Source organism: Ranitomeya imitator, chromosome 7 (assembly GCF_032444005.1).
Source record: "Ranitomeya imitator isolate aRanImi1 chromosome 7, aRanImi1.pri, whole genome shotgun sequence".
Classification (NCBI taxonomy): domain Eukaryota; kingdom Metazoa; phylum Chordata; class Amphibia; order Anura; family Dendrobatidae; genus Ranitomeya; species Ranitomeya imitator.
The window spans coordinates 74,299,671-74,314,407 of record NC_091288.1 but is presented as its reverse complement, the minus strand read 5'-3'; the positions used below and the strand labels follow the sequence as shown (position 1 = coordinate 74,314,407).

The 14,737-nt window shown below is 42.1% G+C and overlaps 1 protein-coding gene across 4 annotated transcripts in view; it reads right to left on the bottom strand.

The window, feature by feature from the left end:
- The window catches only part of ITGB2 (integrin subunit beta 2), a 220,890-nt gene that overhangs the window by 67,797 nt on the left and 138,356 nt on the right, over nt 1–14,737 (bottom strand). For all 4 annotated transcript variants that reach the window (XM_069733517.1, XM_069733518.1, XM_069733520.1 and 1 more), the window contains exon 10: nt 1,001–1,141. In XM_069733517.1, the coding sequence (XP_069589618.1) occupies nt 1,001–1,141 (141 nt within the window). The remainder of the gene's footprint in view (nt 1–1,000; nt 1,142–14,737) is intronic.

Below are 14,737 nucleotides of genomic sequence, written 5' to 3'. Positions count from 1 at the left end.
TTTCATTTTAATTTTTTTGGATGCCGAGGGCCACGGACTGGGTCACTGCTGCTGTGACAACCCTCTGAAGACCTGTCCGACCTGACCCGAGTCATGCTTGGATAACACCTTATCCGAGCACGCTTGCTCATCACTAGTTGTCACTTCTTTTAACCCATAAAGGGGCTAAAAAGGTGACATGGCCACACTCCTGGAGGCTTCTGCTTGTAAGCCGCCATTATTTTATATATAGGGTGGGAAAAAAACATCTCCGGCGGAAAAGCTGCTGTGAAAGACATCCAAAAGCGCATCAGAAAAAGTGCTTCAGTAGAAGCACTGGCAGCATTTTTCTCAAGCTTCTTCTGTTTAAAAAATGATGCAAGTACATTAGTGTCTAAAAGACGGTGTGTGCATATACTCTTAGAATTACCAACATACAAGTCCAAAACTTGAAAAAATATTAGTAGCAATGTCTTAAATTCCCTAAAATATACAATTTTTTAATGTAAATTAGTTTAAGGGAAGAGTCAGACAGTCATATAACTCGGACAGGGATCGCAACACAATGCTCGGACTAGACGGCGGTTTTCCCGAACTGACTGTGACAGAATGTATTTCTATGCAGCTGTCATGCTCAGGTCGTGAGAGACGCTGGCCAGTCCAAGGATTGCGTTGCGATGCCTCTATGAGTTATGACTTTTCCCCTAATCCCAGCCATCTGCAGTGTAGTTTGCGAGACACTAGCATTAAAAAATGTGACTGTATCAAAAGGGAATATATAACTTGTAATAATTTATATAATATTTTGTTGTCTCATTCTCCCCAATTGCATCATTATAACTAAAGTGCATGTAAAACCTTATAATTAAATAACTAATAATATAATAAATATTGATGATTATAGTTTTATATTGATGTTCTTCATAATGTGCTGCCTCTATAAAGGCACAAAATGTAGCAAAAAATAGGCCGGTATTTCTTACTATTTTAGCCATGCTCTTGTGCATTGTGTTTCACTTACCTCTTCATTGATCCTCACATTGCTGCAAGCCCCTCTAAATTGATCTACAGAATTATTACCACTGGAGCAATATGAATCATATAGAATCTCCAAAAAGTCCGGAGTAATTCCATGGTCCAGAATGACCTCAGACGACAAGCTCTGTGATCAGATAAAGGAGAGGTCTCAGTATTTTTCTCAGCATTAATTTTAACATTTAGCACCTTAAAGCCAACCTTTATTGGGCCTCCTGAGCCAAGTGTTTTTTTTACTTTTATCCCACATTTTCATGAACTTATTTTACGACCCAAACCTGTTTCCATTGACAGCTGTACTGTAATTTGTCAGTTAATTTCAATATTTTGTTGGGGGTGGGTGATTATATAATGTACTACTTTTATTTAATGGGTCAGCAGCACATTACAGCAATACCAAATTTATTGTGCAAGTGATGGTTTTCATGTTTCGCCCATTATTACAGCTGGATGGGTCATGTGATCTCTGGTCTGACAACTGGTCTAGTACATGCCTCTGTGCATAAACAGGAAGTCAGTATGACATCACCTATTACATCCCTCCTGGCATTAATCTGCTGATGTTATTTCTACTATATATAAGAGGCAAGTGATATAGTAGGTGAGACAGGCTGAAGCTGCATCACATTGGATGCACTGTAGTATAGATCACTAAATAGAGATCAGGGATAGCAGCTCTGTGGCACTGACCGCCATTATAAATAAAAGCAAGATCCATTGAGGAGACTTCGCCCCTTCTAAAAAGCCAGATGTTTAATGGAAAATGTACTGTAGTCTGCATTATGGGTTCCATATTAGAAGAAAAAGGAAAAATGGCAAATCATCCAGAACAGGTATACACAAGGTACACAAAACCCCTCTCTAACTCATTAACAATAAACTATACATGTCAAAGAAAATGATAGCTCTTTTTTAAATATTAGTAAGTACCATTGTCACGCTGTGACTGTAGGAATTCCGGGGAATAGAGACCCTACACTGTCCCTAATCTTGGGAAGCTATAGTCTATCCTTAAGGCTGGAGTCACACTTAACGTATAAAAATACGGTCCGTTTTACATGGACGAGAATCGCAGAAATGTTCCCTGAACAGTGATCCGTATGTCATCCGTGTGCAGTGCGAGGATGCGATTTTCTCGCATCTAAGCATCCATATGGTGAGATTCTCTCGCCAGCTTGCAAAATGGACATTTAATGGATCCATGGCCTCAAATATTTGTGAAAACATACTGTATATATGTCAGTGACACACATATATACAGGGTGAGCCATTTATATACTGTATATATATAATATATATATATATATATATATATATATATATATATATACACACACGTTTTTGGCAAAGCCAGCTCACCGCTTTGAAGAAACAGGAATAAATCCAACCTGTGGTTACAGTTCGCACGGAAAGCGGATTGGGATAAATCCACACATGTAGGCTGGAGTCACACACAATGTATAAAAAATCTGTCCGATTTTGTCGGCCGAGAATCGCACAAATGTTCTCCATACGTTGATCCGTATGTTATCCATGTGCAATGCCAGGATGCGTTTTTTTCTCAAATAAGTATCTGTGTGTCATCAGTATCTCATCCGTATGGTGAGATTTTCTCACACACTTGCAAAATGAGCAAATAATGGCTAAGCCTTTCCTGTCACCTGCCCAATGCCTGAGAATTTCTCGCAAGTCACAAGCATGGTCCGTGTGCTGTGCGATTTTTTTTTCTCGCACCCATAGACTTGCATTGGCGTTTCTCAGCTGAGATACGCGGACAATAGCAGCATGCTGCGATTTCACTTGTAGGTATAATACGGACGAGAAAAAAAAAGATGATGTGAGCTGCTCCATAGATTAACATTGGTCCGAGTGCTATGCGATTTTTTTATCGCTTAGCACTCGTCTGTATTATGCTGTGGTGTGTCCCTGGCCGTAAAGAAAACACTTTGTTTCTCCAGCAATCAGTCCAATCGTAGTAGAGTAAAATATTCCTTTTATTTATCCATTAAAAAGTTCCAGATTTCTTCAATAACAGTATTGCATACATTCAATCCCTTATGGACGACATGTTTTGACACTACATGTGTCTTCCTCCAGGAGTATATGTATATTGTACATATATATATATGTACATTAGTATATGGGAGGGGGAAAACTTTTCAAGATGGGTGGTGACCATGGCGGCCATTTTGAAGTCGACCATTTTGGATCCAACTTTATTTTTTTCAGTGGGAAGAGGGTCATGTGACACATCAAACTTATTGAGAATTTCACAAGAAAAACAATGGTGTGCTTGGTTTTAAATAATGGAACTTTATTCTTTCATGAGTTATTTACAAGTTTATGACCACTTATAAAATGTGTTCAAAGTGCTGCCCATTGTGTTGGATTGTCAATGCAACCCTCTTCTTTCACTCTTGACACACTGATAGCAACACCGCACAAGAAATGCTAGCACAGGCTTCCAGTATCCGTTGTTTCAGATGCTGCACATCTTGTATCTTCACAGCATAGACAATTGCCTTCAGATGACCCCAAAGATAAAATTCTAAAGGGGTCAGACTGGGAGAGCTTGGTGGCCATTCAACTGGCCCACATGACCAATCCATTTTCCAGGAAACTGTTCATGTAGGAATGCTCGGACCTGAGCTCAAGTTCACCACGGGAGGTGGGTAGTCTGAGCAGCCTCAGTGACGTCAGCGGTAATCTGACCCGTGGTGAACTTGACAGCGTGGGAAAATGTTCAGAAACTTTCCCACGCTAATGAGTTCATGTCCAGTCAGGCGGGGAGGCTGCATAGGTAGCTTTTCATTCATTGCACAGTGGTTTACAGTCAGGCGGTAGCATTAGCACCGCTAACAATTGTAAACTATTTAACCACTTGAGATGGATTGCAGCGTGGGACTTAACTGTATGGCGGACAGGTATGGGATATTGTTTCTTTTTTATTTTGGATTTTTTTTTCAGAAGAACGAGGGCTTCGCTTGGATTGGGAGTGTAATAAAGATGGAAAACCTGTGTGTTTAATTATTTCATTAAAAAAAGTTATTCTTAATGTGTGTATTTTTTAACTCATTCATACTATAGGATTAGTAATGGATAGGTGTCTTATTGACACCTCTCCATTATTAACCGGGCTTAATGTCACCTAACAATAGCAAGGTGACATTAACCCCTTATTACCCCATATGCCACCGCTACATGGCAATGGGAAGAGAGAGGCTAAGGGCTGGAATAGGCGCATCTTACAGATGCGCCTTTTCTGGGGTGGCTGGGGGCAGACGTTTTTAGCCAGGGGGGGCCAATAACAATTGGGAGCCCGTGCAATTTTTTTCCCTGAATACATTCGTTAATTTAACACCTACATCTCCAAAATTTTACACACACATAGTACTAACATTATTAGTCAGGGACATATATAAATCTAACTGATATGCAATGGTTTACTGTATGTAAACCATGCTTTATGTCCTGTCGGCTTCTGCAATGATTTTACAAAACCCGACAATTGAATTATCATATGTGTGTCAATTATATATATATATATATATATATATATATATATAGACCTATACTATATGTAGACATTTATTTTATCTATTCTATTTTAACCTGTCAGCGCACTGAATTGCCGGCTTTTCTAAAGGACACTGGTGCATATTTCTCGCAAGTCACACTGATGGTCCGTGTGGTGTGCGAGTTTTTCACGCACCCATAGACTTTCATTGGCGAGTCTCGACCGATTTACGGTGCAAATCGCAGCATGCTGCGGTTTCACTTGCACATATAATACGGCCAAGAAAAAAAACGATCATGGGAGCTGCACCATAGATTAACATTGGTCCGAGTGGTATGATTTTTTTATAGCACTCGTCCATATTATACGGTAATGTGACTCCGGCCTTAACCCCGGGGTTACTCCTGGTTGTGGAGATGCCTGGTTCTCATACCTCTCTGTGCTGCTATAAAATCCTATGCATCTTCCACCCTCCCTCCAGTGAGGGAAGGGGCTTAAAAGGGGTAACACCAGCTGGACAGACAGGGGCAAACCAAGGCACAATGAAATGACAGGCACACAGGATCAAATATAAAGCGAAGATGGGTGCACAGTAACGGGGCAGAAAAGCAACATGACAGAACGCCAACAAGGGTAAGGAAGAGGTATTCACAACAAACCACATGCAACAATCTTAAGAAGACAAGAGCGACACTCCAGCAACAACTTCTCCACTGCAGTCAAGAACAGAATGAAGATTCTGTTGCTTGCATGGAGGGAAGCCAAACACAGGTTTATATAATGGAAGACTATGGTTCCAATAAGCAGCACAGCCAAAAAATAATGAGGAACTCTAAACCCCTTAAAGGCCACAAGAAACTTGTTAACTCATTATTACTATTATTATTATTTATTGTTATAGCGCCATTCATTCCATGGTGCTTTACATGTGAGGAGGGGTATACATAATAAAAACAAGTACAATAATCTTAAACAATACAAGTCATAACTGGTACAGGAGGAGAGAGGACCCTGCCAGCGAAGGCTCACAATCTACAAGAACTCATGAATGACGGTGAGGATTTAAAGAGGACCTGTGTTCAGCTAATCCTTGTGATCTTCTAATCTCAAATGTACCACAGGTCCCAGCAGGGGTGGGTGTCATAAAATGAGCCCAGAAGGTTTTATAAAGAGATGCTATGCTCGAGTATCTCATGAAAAAAAACTTTTAACCTAGCATCAACATGGGTTTATGAGGGATCAGTCCTGTCACTAATTTTATCAGCTGCTATGCGGAAATTTCTAGACTGAACCAAGATAGAAGCTACCATACATATTAGACTAAAGTTGGCCAACAATGTTATGTGTATGTGGGCCTGCCAACTCTGCCATGAGAGTTGATATCAGGGGAAAAAAATATTCAGTATGTTGGATTGCCAATTGTTGTTCGTTTTAGTCCCTGGGAGATAAGTCCTGCCGAAGTGGCCTGCCAGCGGCTCTCTCACAGAAAACACAGGAACAGTTGGACAAATTCTCTCTCTAATGTGTATGGAGGCTTAAGTATGTGAATAATGTGTATCTAAGTTTATCAAAGGCATTCAATACAGTGCCACGTAGAAGGTTGATACATAAAGCAAGAACAATGCAACTAGTGGAAAATATCTGCAAATTGGTTAGCAACTAACTCAGTGATGGGAAATAGAGGGTAATTATTAATGTAACACACTTTGATTGGGTCTCAGTTAACAGTGTGGTACCACAAGTGTCAGTATTGGGCCCTCTTCTTTTGAATATGCTTATTAAATCATCTTGTAGAGGGCATACAGAGTAGAACTTATATATTTACAGTTAATATTAAACCCTTTCAAATAATCAACACGGAGTAGGATAATTTAAAGGAGTTATCCATTACTTGGTCAACCTTTGCCATAATTCATCAGCAACCACCACCTCCTTTCCATAACACTGGAAATCTCCTGGAATACCATCAATGATGAACATTTTTTTTAGAAAACAAATAGAACCTGCAAATATACAGTAAAGTAATGATTTAATCCTATTAATTTAAATGGGACAGACTAGCTTCAAACTGGAAATGTGTAAAATCCACAAAACATGACACCTCTTTACATTGACCTCTCAACTGTACCACTTTTTATTTTCATATATCTCCCTCCCCTTTATCTAGGCACCAAAGTTCCCTAATATCTTCTGTTTTGATCATGGCTTAAGCTAAAATTTAAGATTATTAGTTATTTTACAGGTTGCAATTTTGTGGCTATTTTCTTTAAAGAATGTAAAACTATACCGTATTTTTTCTGATTCTATACTATTTTATGCATGCACACAACCCTTGTTGTTGATTGTTTCACAATCTAACTTTCCTTTTAAATTATTAGAATTAGTTGAAAAAAAACAAATAGTGTAAGTTATAAGTAGATTGTGGAGTTGGAACATTCACCTATGGATTTATCCTAGTTGTCATATATGAAGTCGTGAAGGAATTCTTACCTTAATATGGGGCAATTAGCAGCCACATTTTGGCTTCCTCTGAACCACTACAATGGGATTGTAAGTTATTATGGACTCTATATTCACTTCAATGGGAGCTGAGCTGCAGTATCTGAGAAAAGTCACTACAGAGTGTACGGAGCTACGGCATTCCAGCTCTGCACTCTGTGAACTTCTGGTTATCTGTTGTGAATTCTGTTATCGAACAACCTCCTGTGGTCATGAATGGTACTTTGGCGAGTTCTGTCCATGGACTCCCTCTTGTGGCTGTGAGTGGAGCTGCTGGTTCTGAGGTTCCTTCCACAGGTGACGTAGTTTGTTCTTTGGCTGGCTGCTCTATTTACCTCCACTCAGATCGTTACTCCATGCCAGCTGTCAATGTTCTTGTACTGGTTCAGTTGCTCTTGGATCTTTCTGGTGACCTGTCTACTCCAGCAGAAGCTAAGTCCCTGCTAGTTAATTATTTGTTCATTGTTTTCTTGTCCAGCTTGCTATCATGATTTTGCCTTGCTAGCTGGAAGCTCTGGGATGCAGAGTGGCACCTCCGCACCGTGAGTCGGTGCGGGGGTCTTTTTGCACACTCTGCGTGGTCTTTTTCTAGTTTTTGTGCTGACCGCAAAGATACCTTTCCTATCCTCAGTCTGTTTAGTAAGTCTGGCCTCCTTTGCTGAAACCTGTTTCATTTCTGTGTTTGTGACTTTCATCTTAACTCACAGTCAATATATGTGGGGGGCTGCCTTTTCCTTTGGGGAATTTCTCTGAGGCAAGGTAGGCTTTATTTTCTATCTCTAGGGCTAGTTAGCTCTTAGGCTGTGAAGAGGCATAGTAACATAGTAACATAGTAACATAGTTAGTAAGGCCGAAAAAAGACATTTGTCCATCCAGTTCAGCCTATATTCCATCATAATAAATACCCAGATCTACGTCCTTCTACAGAACCTAATAATTGTATGATACAATATTGTTCTGCTCCAGGAAGACATCCAGGCCTCTCTTGAACCCCTCGACTGAGTTCGCCATCACCACCTCCTCAGGCAAGCAATTCCAGATTCTCACTGCCCTAACAGTAAAGAATCCTCTTCTGTGTTGGTGGAAAAACCTTCTCTCCTCCAGACGCAAAGAATGCCCCCTTGTGCCCGTCACCTTCCTTGGTATAAACAGATCCTCAGCGAGATATTTGTATTGTCCCCTTATATACTTATACATGGTTATTAGATCGCCCCTCAGTCGTCTTTTTTCTAGACTAAATAATCCTAATTTCGCTAATCTATCTGGGTATTGTAGTTCTCCCATCCCCTTTATTAATTTTGTTGCCCTCCTTTGTACTCTCTCTAGTTCCATTATATCCTTCCTGAGCACCGGTGCCCAAAACTGGACACAGTACTCCATGTGCGGTCTAACTAGGGATTTGTACAGAGGCAGTATAATGCTCTCATCATGTGTATCCAGACCTCTTTTAATGCACCCCATGATCCTGTTTGCCTTGGCAGCTGCTGCCTGGCACTGGCTGCTCCAGGTAAGTTTATCATTAACTAGGATCCCCAAGTCCTTCTCCCTGTCAGATTTACCCAGTGGTTTCCCGTTCAGTGTGTAATGGTGATATTGATTCCCTCTTCCCATGTGTATAACCTTACATTTATCATTGTTAAACCTCATCTGCCACCTTTCAGCCCAAGTTTCCAACTTATCCAGATCCATCTGTAGCAGAATACTATCTTCTCTTGTATTAACTGCTTTACATAGTTTTGTATCATCTGCAAATATCGATATTTTACTGTGTAAACCTTCTACCAGATCATTAATGAATATGTTGAAGAGAACAGGTCCCAATACTGACCCCTGCGGTACCCCACTGGTCACAGCGACCCAGTTAGAGACTATACCATTTATAACCACCCTCTGCTTTCTATCACTAAGCCAGTTACTAACCCATTTACACACATTTTCCCCCAGACCAAGCATTCTCATTTTGTGTACCAACTTCTTGTGCGGCACGGTATCAAACGCTTTGGAAAAATCGAGATATACCACGTCCAATGACTCACCGTGGTCCAGCCTATAGCTTACCTCTTCATAAAAACTGATTAGATTGGTTTGACAGGAGCGATTTCTCATAAACCCATGCTGATATGGAGTTAAACAGTTATTCTCATTGAGATAATCCAGAATAACATCCCTCAGAAACCCTTCAAATATTTTACCAACAATAGAGGTTAGACTTACTGGCCTATAATTTCCAGGTTCACTTTTAGAGCCCTTTTTGAATATTGGCACCACATTTGCTATGCGCCAGTCCTGCGGAACAGACCCTGTCGCTATAGAGTCACTAAAAATAAGAAATAATGGTTTATCTATTACATTACTTAGTTCTCTTAGTACTCGTGGGTGTATGCCATCCGGACCCGGAGATTTATCTATTTTAATCTTATTTAGCCGGTTTCGCACCTCTTCTTGGGTTAGATTGGTGACCCTTAATATAGGGTTTTCATTGTTTCTTGGGATTTCACCTAGCATTTCATTTTCCACCGTGAATACCGTGGAGAAGAAGGTGTTTAATATGTTAGCTTTTTCCTCGTCATCTACAACCATTCTTTCCTCACTATTTTTTAAGGGGCCTACATTTTCAGTTTTTATTCTTTTACTATTGATATAGTTGAAGAACAGTTTGGGATTAGTTTTACTCTCCTTAGCAATGTGCTTCTCTGTTTCCTTTTTGGCAGCTTTAATTAGTTTTTTAGATAAAGTATTTTTCTCCCTATAGTTTTTTAGAGCTTCAATGGTGCCATCCTGCTTTAGTAGTGCAAATGCTTTCTTTTTACTGTTAATTGCCTGTCTTACTTCTTTGTTTAGCCACATTGGGTTTTTCCTATTTCTAGTCCTTTTATTCCCACAAGGTATAAACCGCTTACACTGCCTATTTAGGATGTTCTTAAACATTTCCCATTTATTATCTGTATTCTCATTTCTGAGGATATTGTCCCAGTCTACCAGATTAAGGGCATCTCTAAGCTGGTCAAACTTTGCCTTCCTAAAGTTCAATGTTTTTGTGACTCCCTGACAAGTCCCCCTAGTGAAAGACAGGTGAAACTGCACAATATTGTGGTCGCTATTTCCTAAATGCCCAACCACCTACAGATTTGTTATTCTGTCAGGTCTATTAGATAGTATTAGGTCTAAAAGTGCTGCTCCTCTGGTTGGATTCTGCACCAATTGTGAAAGATAATTTTTCTTGGTTATTAGCAGAAACCTGTTGCCTTTATGGGTTTTACAGGTTTCTGTTTCCCAGTTAATATCCGGGTAGTTAAAGTCCCCCATAACCAGGACCTCATTATGGGTTGCAGCTTCATCTATCTGCTTTAGAAGTAGACTTTCCATGCTTTCTGTTATATTTGGGGGTTTGTAACAGACCCCAATGAGAATTTTGTTACCATTTTTCCCTCCATGAATTTCAACCCATATGGACTCGACATCCTCATTCCCTTCGCTAATATCCTCCCTTAAAGTGGACTTTAGACAAGACTTTACATAGAGACAAACCCCTCCTCCTCTACGATTTTTACGATCCTTTCTAAACAGACTGTAACCCTGTAAGTTAACTGCCCAGTCATAGCTTTCATCTAACCATGTCTCGGTTATTCCCACTATGTCAAAGTTACCTGTAGATATTTCTGCTTCTAGTTCTTCCATCTTGTTTGTCAGGCTTCTGGCGTTTGCGAGCATGCAGTTTAGAGGATTTTGTTTTGTTCCAATCTCCTCACTGTGGATTGTTTTAGAAATGTTCTTACCTCCCTTCTGAATATGTTTTCCTGGGTCGTCTTTGTTCGAGTCTAATGTTTTTCTTCCCGTCCCCTCTTCTTCTAGTTTAACGCCCTCCTGATGAGTGTAGCGAGTCTTCTGGCGAATGTGTGTTTCCCAGGTTTGTTGAGGTGTAGTCCGTCTCTGGCGAGGAGTCCATCATACCAGTAATTCACACCGTGGTCCAGGAATCCAAATCCTTGTTGTCTGCACCATCGTCTTAGCCAGTTGTTTGCATCAAGGATCCTGTTCCATCTCCTGGTGCCATGCCCGTCTACTGGAAGGATAGAAGAAAAAACTACCTGTGCATCCAGTTCCAGGCGTCTAGGCAGAGTTAGGTACGCTCCACGGCTATTTCTAGTGTGTGTGATAGGATTAGGGGTTGCGGTCAGCAGAGCTCCCACTTCCCAGAGCTTGTCCTGTGTTAGTTTAACCATCAGGTCGTTCCGGGTGCTCCTAACCACCTGGTCCATAACAGTACAGCTGGCTAAAAGTGTTAATGCATCTCAATAGAGGGATAAGAGAAGTTCTGAGACCATTTTTTTTTCCTCTGCAGTGTGTTTTGTCTTTCTTTTCCCCTTAACCTCTGGGTGATTCAGGACACAGGTGTAGATATGGACATTCAAGGTCTGTCCTCTTGTGTGGATCATCTCACTGCAAGGGTACAAAACATTCAAGATATTGTGGTTCAGAATCCGATGTTAGAGCCTAGAATTCCAATTCCTGATTTGTTTTCTGGGGATAGATCTAAGTTCCTGAATTTCAAAAATAATTGTAAACTGTTTCTTGCTTTGAAACCCCGCTCCTCTGGTGACCCCGTTCAACAAGTAAAAATCATTATTTCTTTATTGCGTGGCGACCCTCAAGACTGGGCATCTTCCCAAAGTACCTGGATAGATTCATGATTGTATATTTGGATGATATTTTGGTCTTTTCGGATGATTGGGAGTCTCATGTGAAGCAGGTCAGAATGGTGTTCCAGGTCCTTCGTGCGAATTCCTTGTTTGTGAAGGGGTCAAAATGTCTCTTTGGAGTTCAGAAGGTTTCATTTTTGGGTTTCATTTTTCCCCTTCTACTATCGAGATGGACCCTGTTAAAGTTCAGGCCATTTATGATTGGACTCAGCCGACATCTGTGAAGAGCCTGCAGAAGTTCCTGGGCTTTGCTAATTTTTACCGTCGCTTCATCGCTAATTTTTCTAGTGTTGCTAAACCGTTGACTGATTTGAGCAAGAAAGGTGCTGATGTGGTCAATTGGTCCTCTGCAGCCGTAGAGGCTTTTCAGGAGTTGAAGCCTCGTTTTTCTTCTGCCCCTGTGTTGTGCCAGCCAGATGTTTCGCTCCCGTTTCAGGTCGAGGTTGATGCTTCTGAGATTGGAGCACGGGCTGTTTTGTCTCAAAGAAGTTCTGATGGCTCGGTGATGAAACCATGTGCCTTCTTTTCTAGAAAGTTCTCGCCTGCTGAGCGCAATTATGATGTTGGCAATCGAGAGTTGTTGGCCATGAAGTGGGCATTCGAGGAGTGGCGACATTGGCTTGAAGGAGCCAAGCATCGCGTGGTGGTCTTGACGGATCACAAGAATTTGACTTATCTCGAGTCTGCCAAACGGTTGAATCCTAGACAGGCTCGATGGTCGCTGTTTTTCTCCCGTTTTGATTTTGTGGTTTCGTACCTTCCGGGCTCTAAGAATGTGAAGGCTGATGCCCTGTCAAGGAGTTTTGTGCCTGACTCTCCGGGTGTTCCTGAGCCGGCGGGTATTCTCAAAGAGGGGGTAATTTTGTCTGCCATCTCCCCTGATTTGCGGCGGGTGCTGCAGAAGTTTCAGGCTGATAGACCTGACCGTTGTCCAGCGGAGAAACTGTCCCTGATAGATGGACTAGTAGAGTTATCTCTGAGGTTCATTGTTCGGTGTTGGCTGGTCATCCTGGAATCTTTGGTACCAGAGATTTGGTGGCTAGATCCTTTTGGTGGCCTTCTTTGTCACGGGATGTGCGTTCTTTTGTGCAGTCCTGTGGGACTTGTGCTCGGGCTAAGCCCTGCTGTTCTCGTGCCAGTGGGTTGCTTTTGCCCTTGCCAGTCCCGAAGAGGCCCTGGATGCATATTTCCATGGATTTTATTTCAGATCTCCCTGTCTCTCAAAGGATGTCGGTCATTTGGGTGGTTTGTGATCGCTTCTCTAAGATGGTCCATTTGGTACCCTTGCCTAAATTGCCTTCCTCCTCTGATTTGGTGCCATTGTTTTTCCAGCATGTAGTTCGTTTGCATGGCATTCCGGAGAACATCGTCTCGGACAGAGGTTCCCAGTTTGTTTCGAGGTTTTGGCGGTCCTTTTGTGCTAAGATGGGCATTGATTTGTCTTTTTCTTCGGCTTTCCATCCTCAGACAAATGGCCAAACCGAACGAACTAATCAGACTTTGGAAACATATCTGAGATGCTTTGTTTCTGCTGATCAGGATGATTGGGTGTCCTTCTTGCCTTTGGCTGAGTTCGCCCTTAATAATCGGGCCAGCTCGGCTACTTTGGTTTCGCCTTTTTTCTGTAATTCTGGTTTCCATCCTCGATTCTCTTCAGAGCATGTTGAGCCTTCGGACTGTCTTGGTGTGGATTCTGTGGTGGACAGGTTGCAGCAGATTTGGACTCATGTGGTGGACAATTTGACATTGTCCCAGGAGAAGGCTCAACGTTTCGCTAACCGCCGGCGCTGTGTGGGTCCCCGACTTCGTGTTGGGGATTTGGTTTGGTTGTCGTCTCGTTATGTTCCTATGAAGGTTTCCTCTCCTAAGTTTAAGCCTCGTTTCATTAGTCCGTATAAGATTTCTGAAGTTCTCAATCCTGTGTCATTTCGTTTGGCCCTTCCAGCTTCTTTTGCCATCTATAATGTGTTCCATAGGTCGTTATTGCGGAGATACGTGGCGCCTATGGTTCCCTCCGTTGATCCTCCTGCCCCGGTGTTGGTCGAGGGGGAGTTGGAGTATGTGGTGGAGAAGATTTTGTATTCTCGTATTTCGAGACGGAAACTCCAGTACCTGGTCAAGTGGAAGGGTTATGGTCAGGAAGATAATTCCTGGGTTTTTGCCTCTGATGTTCATGCTGCCGATCTAGTTCGTGCCTTTCATTTGGCTCGTCCTGATCAGCCTGGGGGCTCTGGTGAGGGTTCGGTGACCCCTCCTCAAGGGGGGGGGTACTGTTGTGAATTCTGTTATCGAACTCCCTCCTGTGGTCATGAATGGTACTTCGGCGAGTTCTGTCCATGGACTCCCTCTGGTGGCTGTGAGTGGAGCTGCTGGTTCTGAGGTTCCTTCCACAGGTGACTTAGTTTATTATTTGGCTGGCTGCTCTATTTAACTCCACTCAGATCGTTACTCCATGCCAGCTGTCAATGTTCTTGTACTGGTTCAGTTCGCTCTTGGATCTTTCTGGTGACCTGTCTACTCCAGCAGAAGCTAAGTCCCTGCTAGTTAATTATTTGTTCATTGTTTTCTTGTCCAGCTTGCTATCATGATTTTGCCTTGCTAACTGGAAGCTCTGGGATGCAGAGTGGCACCTCCGCACCGTGAGTCAGTGCGGGGGTCTTTTTGCACACTCTGCGTGGTCTTTTTGTAGTTTTTGTGCTGACCGCAAAGATACCTTTCCTATCCTCAGTCTGTTTAGTAAGTCTGGCCTCCTTTGCTGAAACCTGTTTCATTTCTGTGTTTGTGACTTTCATCTTAACTCACAGTCAATATATGTGGGGGGCTGCCTTTTCCTTTGGGGAATTTCTCTGAGGCAAGGTAGGCTTTATTTTCTATCTCTAGGGCTAGTTAGCTCTTAGGCTGTGAAGAGGCGTCTAGGCAGAGTTAGGTACGCTCCACGGCTATTTCTAGTGTGTGTGATAGGATTAGGGGTTGCGGTCAGCAGAGCTCCCACTTCCCAGAGCTTGTC